Below are 12,141 nucleotides of genomic sequence, written 5' to 3' on the forward strand. Positions count from 1 at the left end.
TATCAAGTATCTTTTCTGACCACAAAGCTATGAATCTAGATATCAATTACAGAAAAAAATCTGTAAAAAGTACGAACATGTGGAAACTAAAAAATACACTATTATATAACCAAGAGGTCACTGAAGAAATCAAAGAGGAAATCAAAAAATACCTAGAGACAAATGACAATGAAAACATGACGACCCAAAACCCATGGGATGCAGCAAAAGCAGTTCTAAGAGGGAAGTTTACAACAATACAATCCTACCTCAAGAAACCAGAAACATCTCATATAAACAACCTAACTTTACACCTAATGCAGTTAGAGAAAAAAGAACCAAAAACCCCCAAAGTTAGCAGAAGGAAAAAAATCATAAAGATCAGATCAGAAATAAATGAAGAAATGAAGGAAACAACAGCAAAGATCAATAAAACTAAAAGCTGGTTCTTTGAGAAGACAGACAAAATTGATAAACCATTAGGTAGACTCATCAAGAAAAGAAGGGAGAAGACTCAAATCAGTAGATTTAAAAATGAAAAGAAAGTAACAACTGACACTGCAGAAATACAAAGGATCATGAGAGATTACTACAAGCAACTATATGCCAATAAAATGGACAACCTGGAAGAAATGGACAAATTCTCAGAAATGCACAACCTTCCGAGACTGAACCAGGAAGAAATAGAAAATATAAACAGACCAACACAAGCAGTGAAATTGAGACTGTGATTAAAAATCTTCTAACATAAAAAGCCCAGGACCAGAAGGCTTCACAGGTGAACTCTAACATATATTTAGAGAAGAGCAATACCTATCCTACTCAAACTCTTCCAAAATATAGCAGAGGGAGGAACACTTCCAAACTCATACTATGAGGCCAACATCACCCTGATACCAAAACCAGGCAAAGATGTCACAGGGCTTTCCTGGTGGCACACTGGTTGAGAGTCCGCCTCCCGATGCAGGGTACACGGGTTCGTGTCCCGGTCCAGGAAGATCCCACATGCCGCAGAGCGGCTGGGCCTGTGAGCCACGGCCACTGAGCCTGCGCGTCCGGAGCCTGTGCTCTGCGGCGGGAGAGGCCACGGCAGTGAGAGGCCCGCGTACTGCCAAAAAACAAAAACAAAGATGTCACAAGGAAAGAAAACTACAGGCCAATATCACTGATGAACATAGATGCAAAAATCCTCAACAAAATACTCGCAAGCAGAATCCAACAGCAAATTAAAAGGATCATACACCATGATCAAGTGGGGTTTATCTCAGGAATGCAAGAATTCTTCAATATATGTAAATCAATCAATGTGATAAACCATATTAACAAATTCAAGGAGAAAAACCATATGATCATCTCATTAGATGCAGAAAAAGCTTTTGACAAAATTCAACACACATTTATGATAAAAACCCTCCAGAATGTAGGCATAGAGGGAACTTACCTCAACATAATAAAGGCCATATATGACAAACCCACAGCCAACATCGTTCTCAATAGTGAAAAACTGAAACCATTTCCTCTACGATCAGGAACAAGACAAGGTTGTCCACTCTCACCATCAATATGCAACATAGTTTTAGAAGTTTTAGTCACAGCAATCAGAGAAGAAAAAGAAATAAAAGGAATCCAAATGGGAAAAGAAGAAGTAAAGCTGTCACTGTTTGCAGATGACATGATACTATACATAGAGAATCCTAAAGATTCTATCAGAAAACTACTAGAGCTAATGAATGAATTTGGTAAAGTAGCAGGACACAAAATTAATTAATGCACAGAAATCACTTGCATTCCTATACACTAAAGATGAAAAATCTCAAAGAGAAATTAAGGAAACACTTCCATTTACCACTGCAACAAAAAGAATAAAATACCTAGGAATAAACCTACCTAAGGAGACAACAGACCTGTACGCGGAAAACTATAAGACACTGATGAAAGAAATTAAAGATGATACACACAGATGGAGAGATATACCATGTTCTTGGATTGGAAGAATCAACACTGTGAAAATGACTATACTACCCAAAGCAATGTACAGATTGAATGCAATTCCTATCCAACTACCAATGGCATTTTTCACAGAACTAGAAGAAAAAATTTCACAACTTGTAGGGAAACACAAAAGACCCCGAATAGCCAAAGCAATCTTGAGAAAGAAAAACGGAGCTAGAGGAATCAGGCTCTGGACTTCAGACTATAATACGAGGCTACAATAATCAAGACAGTATGGTACTGGCACAAAAACAGAAACATAGATCAATGGAACAGGATAGAAAGCCCAGAGATAAACCCATGTACATATGGTCACCTTATCTTTGATGAAGGAGGCAAGAACATACAATGGAGAAAAGACAGACTCTTCAATAAGTAGCACTGGGAAAACTGGACAGTACATGTAAAAGAATGAAATTCGAACACTCCCTAACACCATACACAAAAAAAACTCAAAATGGATCACCATACACAAAACTAAACTCAAAATGGATTAAAGACCTAAATGTAAGGCCAGACACTATCAAACTCTTAGAGGAAAACATAGGCAGAACACTCTATGACATAAATCACAGCAAGATCCTTTTTGACCCACCTCCTAGAGAAATGGTAATAAAAACAAAAATAAACAAATGGGACCTAATGAAACTTAAAATCTTTTGCATAGCAAAGGAAAACACAAACAAGATGGAAAGAGAACCCTCAGAATGGGAGGAAATGTTTGTAAATGAAGCAACTGACAAAGGATTAATCTCCAAAATATACAAGCAGCACATGCAGCTCAGTATAAAAAAAACACAAACAACCCAGTCCACAAATGGGCAGAAGACCTAAATAGACATTTCTCCAAAGAAGATATACAGATTGCCAAAAAACACATGAAAGGATGCTCAACATCACTAATCATGAGAGAAATGCAAATCAAAACTACAATGAGGTATCAGCTCACACCAGTCAGAATGGCCAGCATCAAAAAATCTACAAACAGTAAATGTTGGAGAGGGTGCGGAGAAAAGTGAACCCTCTTGCACTGTTGTTGGGAATGTAAATTGATACAGCCACTATGGAGAACAGTATGGAAGTTCCTTATAAAACTAAAAATAGAACTACCATATGACCCAGCAATCCCACTACTGGGCATATACCCTGAGAAAACCATAATTTAAAAAGAGACATGTACCAAAATGTTCACTGCAGCTCTATCTACAGTAGCCAGGACATGCAAGCAACCTAAGTGTGCACTGACAGATGAATGCATAAAGAAGATGTGGCGCATATATACAATGGAATATTACTCATCCATAAAAAGAAACGAAATTGAGTTATTTGTAGTGAGGTGGACGGACCTAGAGTCTGTCATACAGAGTGAAATAAGTCAGAAAGAAAAACAAATACTGTATGCTAACACATATATATGGAATCTAAAAAAAAATATATGGTTCCGAAGATCCTAGGGGCAGGACAGGAATAAAGATGCAGATGTAGAGAATGGACTTGAGGACATGGGGATTGGGAAGGGTAAGCTGAGACGCAGTAAGAGAGTGGCATGGACATATATACACTACCAAATGTAAAATAGATAGCTAGTGGGAAGCAGCCACATAGCACAGGAAGATAAGCTTGGTGCTTTCTGACCCCCAGAGGGGTGGGAGGGAGACGCAAGAGGGCGGAGATATGGGGATATATGTGTATGTATAGCTGATTCATTTTGTTATAAAGCAGAAAGTAACACACCATTGTAAAGCAATTATACTCCAATAATGATGTAAAAAAAAAAAGACAGGTAGATTGAATTGAAGAAAGCAACTTTAAACTATATGCTACCTACAAGAAACACACTTTAAATATAAAGCCAAAATTGGTTAAAAGAAAATGATGGGATAATATATATATAGTAGAGATAATCAAAAGAAAGCTGGAGGGGTTATATTAATATCAGACAAAATAGACTTCAGAGCAAAGATTATTACCAGTGGTAGTAGGTTATTTCATGATGATAAAGGAATCAATTCATTATGAGGACATAATCCTAAATGTTTATGTATCCAATAACAAAATTTCAAAATACAAGAAGCAAAAACTGATAGAACTATGAGGAGTAATAACAAATCCATAATTATTGTCCAAGATTTCAATAACCTCTCTCAAATAACTGACAGGAGAAGTAGACAGAAAATCAGCAAGGATATTTAACACTATTAATCAACTTTACCTGACTGACATTTATAGAACACTTGACCTTACACCAGCAAAATACACATTCCTCTCTGGTGCACATGGAACATTTACCAAGAAAGAGAATATTCTGAGCCATATAAAAAGCATCAACATATTTTAAAAGATTCAAGTCATACAAACTTATGATCTTACACTAAAACAGAATTAAATTAATAGAAAAGTTCTCTGGAAATCTGCAAATGTTTGGAAAATAAATAGCATACTTCTAAATAATCCATGGGTTTACACTGGAGTCAACGGTCATATTGCAAAGTATTTTGAAATGAATTAAAATGAAAACACAATATATCAAAAATTGTGTATTGTCACTAAAGCAATACTTAGAAGGTAATTTAGAGCATTAACTGTTTATGTTAAACCAGAATAAAAGTCTTAAATCAATGACGTCAGCTTTCACCTTTGGAAACCAGAAAAGAAAGAGCAAAGGAAACTCAAAGTAAGTAGAAGAATGGAAATGATAAAGATCAGAACATTAATAACTGAAATAGAAAACAGAAAAAAACAATAGAGAAAAATTAATGAAACCAAAAGCTGGTTCTTTGAGAGTAATAACATTGATCAACTTGTAGCCACTCTGACAGGGAGAAAAGAGAGAAGACACAGATTACAAATATCAGGAATGATAAAGGTGACATCACTAAAGATTTGACAGATGTCAGAAGGATAATGGATGATATAATGAATGACTTTAGGCCAATAATTTCAACAACTTAGATGAAACAGACAAATTTCTTGAAAGACACAAACTACCAAAGCTCAGTTTGGAAATAATAGATAACCTGAAGAAACCTTTTGTCTATTAAAGAAATTGAGTTTATAATTAAAAACCTTCTCATAAAGAAAACTCCAGCCCCAGATGGCTTCACTTGTGAACTCTAGCAAACATTTAACAAAGAAATAATACCAACTGAGCAACACAAATTCTTCTAGAAGATGGAAAAAGAGGGTGTATTTTCCAATTCATTCTATGTAGTAAGCATTACCCTAATTGCAAACCCGAAAACATTAAAGGAAAACTAGAGACCAGTATCACTCATGGACACAGGTACAAATATCCTTAAACTGTTAGCAAATAAAATCTAACATTATATTTAAAAAAAGAACACATCATGACTAAGTGGAGCTTATCCCAGGAATGCAGCATTGGTTTATCTGTTGAAAAAAATCAATGTAACTGACCATATTAACAAACTTTAAAAAAAAAAGATCATTTCATTTCCAAATGTTTTCTCCCATTCTGCAGATTGTCTTTTTGTTTTGTTTATGGTTTCCTTTGCTGGGCAAAAGTTTTTAAGTTTAATTAGGTCCCATTTGTTCATTTTTGGTTTTTACTTTCATTACTCTAGGAGGGGGATCAAAAAAGACGTTACTGTGGGGCTTCCCTGGTGGCACAGTGGCTGAGAGTCCGCCTGCCGATGCAGGGGACACGGGTTCGTGCCCCGGTCCGGGAGGATCCCACATGCCGCGGAACGGCTGGGCCCGTGAGCCATGGCCACTGGGCCTGTGCGTCCGGAGCCTGTGCTCCGCAATGGGAGAGGCCACAACAGTGAGAGGCCCGCGTACCACAAACAAACAAACAAACAAACAAAAAAGATGTTACTGTGAGTTATGTCAAAGAGTGTTTTGCCTATTTTTTACTCTAGGAGTTTTATAGTATCCAGCCTTATATTTAGGTCTTTAATACATTTTGAGTTTATTTTTCTGTATGGTGTTAGGGAGTGTTCTAATTTCATTCTTTTACATATAGCCGTCCAGTTTTCCCAGCACCACTTACTGAAGAGATTGTCTTTTCTCCATTGTATATTCTTCCCTACTTTGTCATAGATTAGTTGACCATAGGTGTGTGGGTTTATCTCTGGACTTTCTATCCTGTTCCATTGATGTGTATTTCTGTTCTTGTGCCAGTACAAATTAATCTCTCCAAAATACACAAACAGCTCATGCAGGTCAATATCAAAAACAAAAACAAACAAACAAAAAAAAAACCCTGTCAAAAAATGGGCAGAAGGGCTTCCCTGGTGGCGCAGTGGTTGAGAATCCACCTGCCGATGCAGAGGACACGGGTTCATGCCCCTGTCTGGGAAGATCCCACATGCCGCTGAGCCTGCGCTTCGGGAGCCTGTGCTCCGCAACGGGAGAGGCCACAACAGTGAGAGGCCCGCATACCGCAAAAAAGAAAAAAAAAGGCAGAAGATCTAAATAAACATTTCTCCAAAGAAGACATACAGATGGCTAAAAAACACATGAAAAGATGCTCAACATCACTAATTATCAGAGAAATGCAAATCAAAACTACAGTGAGGTATCACCTCACACTGGTCAGAATGGCCATCATCAAAAAGTCTACAAACTATAAATGCTGGAGAGGGTGTGGAGAAAAGGGAACACTATTAGACTCTTAGTGGGAATGTAAACTGGTACAGCCACTATGGAGGACAGTATGCAGGTTCCTTAAAAAACTAAAAATAGAGCTAACATATGATCCAGCAATCCCACTCCTGGGCATATATCTGGAGAAAATCGTAATTCGAAAAGATACATGCACCCCAATGTTCACTGCAGCACTATTTACGGTAGCCAGGACGTGGAAGCAACCTAAATTTCCATCAACAGAGGAATGGATAAAGAAGATGTGGTACATATATACAATGGAATATTACTCAGCCATAAAGAAGAATGAAATAATTCCATTGGCAGCAACATGGATAGACCTAGAGATTGTCATACTGAATGAAGTAAGTCAAAGACAAATATCATATGATATCGCTTATATGTGGAATCTAAAAAAAAGGTTACAAATGAACTTATCTACAAAACCAGAATAGAGTTACAGATGTAGAAAACAAACTTATGGTTCGGGGGTGGGGGGGATGGGTAAATTGGAAGACTGGGATTGACATACACACACTACTATATATAAAATAGATAACTAGTAAGGACCTGCTGTATAGCACAGGGAACTCTACTCAATACTCTGTTATGGCCTATATGGGAAAAGAATCTAAAAAGGAGTGGATATATGTATAGGTATAACAGGTTCACTTTGCTGTACACCTGAAACTAACACAACATTGTAAATCAACTGTACTCCAAAAATGTTTTTAAAAAGTTGATCATTTCAATAGATGTAGAAAAATCATATGACCAAATTCAACATCCACTCCTGATTAAAAACTCCCTGGAAACTGGAAACAGGAAACAGAAGGGAACTTCCTCAACCTGATAAAAGGTATCTATGAAAAACCTACAGCTAACATCATACTTAATAATTGAAAACTGGATGCTTTCCCTCTAAAATCAGGAAAAAGTCAAGGATGTCTGCTTTTTACCAATTTTACTGGAGATTCTAACAAGTACAATAAAGTATGAAAAACTGTACCCAGATTGGACAGGAAGAAGTAAAATTGTCTTTATTCACAGACAACATAATAATCTACAAGAAAGCCACTGGAACTAGTGAGTTTAGCAACTCTGTAGGATACAAATCAATATACAAAAGTCAATTCTGTTTCTACATACTTGCGATGAACAGTCAGAAACTGAAGGATTTTTAAAAATGCCATTTGAAATAGCATAAAATATGGTATACTTAGTGATAAATCTGACAAAAGGTGCACAAAACCTTATATGTTGAAAGACAGAAAAGATTGCTGAGAGAAATTAAAGATCTAAATATAACTTGTTCACAGGTTGGAATATGTCAATTCTCTCCAAACTGATCTACAGAGTCAGTGTAATCCCAATCAATATTTACCTTTGTAGAAACTGAAAAACTTATTTAAAATTTAAAATTCACAGAGATATACAAAGGACTTAGAATAGCCCAAACAATTTAAAAGAGAAGAATAAAGTTGGAGGACTAACACTACATGATTTCAAATTTACTACATAGCTACATTAATCAAGACAGTGTGGGAATGGGGTAAAGAGGAGTAGTTCCGTGGAACAGAATGAAGAGTCCAGAAGAGACCCATGCACATATGACAACTGATTTTCATTAAAGGTACAAAGGCAATCAGTTGGGAAAGGACAGAATTTTTAAATAAATGAAGCTGGAATGATTAGGTAACCATGTGCAAAAAAAAAATGAACTTCAATCCACACCTTAAGTCAAATATAAAAAATTAATGCAAAATGGACCACAGAACTAACCACAAACTTAAACCTAAAACTGTAAAATTTCTTGAAGAAAACAGGGAAAATTTTTTGTGACCATGGATTAGGTAAAGATTTCTTAGATACAATACCAAAAAATCCATAAAAGAAGATAAATTAGACTTCATCATCTTGTCATGAAATGCACTGATAAGAAAATAAAAAGAAAAATTTGTAAAACACATATCTGATAAATAACTTGTATCTAGAATATATAAAGAACTTCGAAACTCAATAAGAACACAAAGCTTCTTATAGAAAACTGGGCAAAAGATCTGTACAAACACTCCACCAAAGAAGATATATGGATGTCAAATATTGGACACTGTGGAAATGCTAATTATAATCACAGTACTATATCTCTACCTCATTATTAGAATGGTTAAAGAAATTTATCAGTAGACAATTCCAAGTGCTGGTGAGGCTGTAGATCAACTCGAACTTTCATACATAGCTAGTTAGAACATAAAACTGTACAGCCACTTTAGAAAAGAGTTTGGCAGTTTCTAACAAAGTTAAACATATACTTACAACCCAGCAAACCCATTCCTCGATATCTACCCTAGAGAAGTGAAATATTGTCATCACACGAAATCTGTAAACAGATGTTTATAGCACCTTTATTTATAATCACCCAAACCGGAAACCATCCAAATATCCTTCAACTGGTAAATGTATAAATTTTGGTACATCCATACTTACGAAATACTACTTAGCAATAAAAAAGAACAAACTATGGGAACACACAACAGTATGAATGAGTTTCAAATGTATTATGCTAAGTGAAAGAAGGCTCAAAAAGCTTCATACTATATGATTCCATTTATATGACATTCTGGAAAAGGCAAAATTATAGGGATAGAAATGAGATTAGTAGGAATCAGGGCTGGAAGTGGTGGGAAGGAGTGACAACAAAGGGGCCTGAGTTAATTTTTTGTTCTATATCTTGATTGTGGTGCTGGCTACATGACTGTAAGCAATTGTCAAAACTCATAGAATTACTAATATAAATAAACCTTATAAAATCATACACTAGGCAAGAGTAAATTTTATTGTATGTATTTTCAATAAACATGACTGAAAAGTGGACACAGATAACTGGGGAAGAAATGAAAATACTGACCTAATGCTATGCTTAAAAAGTAAAATAGGGCTTCCTTGGTGGCGCAGTGGTTGAGAGTCCACCTGCTGATGCAGGGGACACGGGTTCGTGCCCCAGTCCGGGAGGATCCCACATGCCACGGAGCGGCTGGGCCCGTGAGCCATGGCCGCTGAGCCTGCGCGTCCGGAGCCTGTGCTCCACAACAGGAGAGGCCACGGCAGTGAGAGGCCCGCGTACCGCAAAAAAAAAAAAAAAAAAAAAAAGTAAAATAATTTTATTTTAATAGAATGTTAAAAGAAAAGCCTTAATAGGAAATCTGCCTAAGTGCCCATCATCGGATGAATGGATAAAGAAGATGTGGCACATATATACAATGGAATATTACTCAGCCATAAAAAGAAACGAAATTGAGCTATTTGTAATGAGGTAGATGGACCTAGAGTCTGTCAAAAAGAGTGAAGTAAGTCAGAAAGAAAAAGACAAATACCGTATGCTAACACATATATATGGAATTTAAGAAAAAAAATGTCATGAACAACCTAGGGGTAAGACAGGAATAAAGACGCAGACCTACTGGAGAACGGACTTGAGGATATGGAGAGGGGGAAGGGTGAGCTGTGACAGGGCGAGAGAGAGTCATGGACATATACACACTAACAAACGTAAGGTAGATAGCTAGTGGGAAGCAGCCGCATGGCACAGGGATATCGGCTGGGTGCTTTGTGACAGCCTGGAGGGGTGGGATAGGGAGGGTGGGAGGGAGGGAGACGCAAGAGGGAAGACGTATGGGAACATATGTATATGTATAACTGATTCACTTTGTTATAAAGCAGAAACTAACACACCATTGTAAAGCAATTATACCCCAATAAAGATGTTAAAAAAAAAAAAGGAAATCTGGTTGTGTGGGGTTATTTTTTTTGCCATTTCTACTGGCAAAAGGTTCAAGTTTTTCTATACTTCAGCATAATATATCAAGAAAAACAAATGCCCAGAAGTCTCTAGTGAAAACCCTGATGATGGACATAACAGCAATATTAACCTTGATAAAGAGCTGATTCCAATTTGTTAGTCCTTAATTAACATACAGATATACTTTACTACCGTGGAACATTTCTTTTTCAAAGCAGAATAAATCATCTTTCTTTTTCTTACAGAGTGAATAACAGACTCCACTGCATATTTAGTAGGTATTCACAAATAGTTGCTTAATTGGACTAGTATAAATTCTGTTTGAACCCATTAACTCAAGCTTCTCAATTTCTCTACTTGTGCCCTTCACAAAGGGCAACCAGTCTGAAGCTCAAACAGCTCCAGGATTTGCTCAGCTACCCAGAGCTGAGCAGGAATAATATCACAGCACAGGTAAATCTGTGACCAAGTCAAGATACACGTGTGTGCAGACAACTAGCTAGGAAACTACGCTTAACTTAATGGAAAGGACAAAGCACTAATGGGATAAGGTTCATGTGAGCAACTGTACCACTGTCAACCCTGTGGAGAGAAACTACATTTCAGGGCCAGATCTCTCACCGATAACTTCCCAAATAAGTACAATCAAAAGGTATCCTGGAGACTTCTATTCTCTAATGACAATTCTTAAATGACTGCATTATAATTTCTCCCTGCTCTCACAGTTTTTTAAAGTTAATTTTTAATAGGCTGGTTCAAATGACAAAGTACAATAAAGTATACAGGAACAAGACTTTCCCCCAATTCTTGCCCCACATCTGCCTAGTTCCTACTCCTTCAATAGGCAAACCCTGTTCTTTTATTTTTATGCAACCTTCCATAGTTTCTTTTTGTATGGTTGTATCATCTTTACATAGGAAAGCTAGCATATATATTCGACTCCATTGTCTTAAAAGCTATTTTTCTCTATTACGGCCAAAGAGAATTATTCTTTGTGTTAACAGTCAAATATAACTCATAAATAACATTTATACCTCTGTCAGAGTTGCCCTCTAGGATTGCAATCCTGAATACATAAAATTTAGTGAAAATATTTGTAGGATCACGTCGTTCAGCTTCTGTCACCGCCTCTTTAGCCTGAAAAAAGAAATATTGGGTTTCTTTTACAAAGCATACAAGGAAGACTTTACCATATTTTACTAATACTATTAACATAGTCACAATGGCTGAGGGATACTCATAATGAAAAGACATGAATCTGAGAAAAATCTTTGAAGAACTGTTCTATTAAAATGCTATGGAAATACTGAACTCTGCTTCTGAAAATAGGGCACATTATATATGTCAAACCAACCCTCCTACTGAAAACAACCAAAAAATGTTGGATAACGTTTTTTTTTTAATTCCAAAAGCAAGTGACTAGTAAAGCAATTACCAAGCAATATCTAAGGAAAAGTGAGGTCCCAGAGAAGTAAATGGAGAATTAAAGCTACTTTTTTTTTTCCTGCTGGGCATTTGTAAACCTAGGCAAATGTTAACTTTAGTTTTAATGTACCTTACTAGGTCAGGAAAATAGACATCAAGGCTCAAGGGATCACACTCTTAGGCTAAGGGAAAACCAGAAGTAAACCCACTTTCATCCACATCCTCAGGGGACTGCAATGAAAGATAGATACCTTGGTTCTGAGAAGAATCCAACAAAATGGGGTACGGAAAACCAGTCCCTAAGGTGTAATACAAACAGACTTTCTCATGTATTTACA

General features: G+C 36.6%; 1 protein-coding gene across 1 annotated transcript in view; it reads right to left on the bottom strand.

The window, feature by feature from the left end:
• The window catches only part of TEX11 (testis expressed 11), a 345,012-nt gene that overhangs the window by 92,756 nt on the left and 240,115 nt on the right, over positions 1 to 12,141 (bottom strand). The window contains exon 17 of the mRNA XM_012535167.3: positions 11,413 to 11,515. Coding sequence (XP_012390621.2) covers positions 11,413 to 11,515 — 103 coding nt within the window. The remainder of the gene's footprint in view (positions 1 to 11,412; positions 11,516 to 12,141) is intronic.

The sequence above is a fragment of the Orcinus orca genome, chromosome X (genome assembly GCF_937001465.1).
Source record: "Orcinus orca chromosome X, mOrcOrc1.1, whole genome shotgun sequence".
Lineage (NCBI taxonomy): Eukaryota > Metazoa > Chordata > Mammalia > Artiodactyla > Delphinidae > Orcinus > Orcinus orca.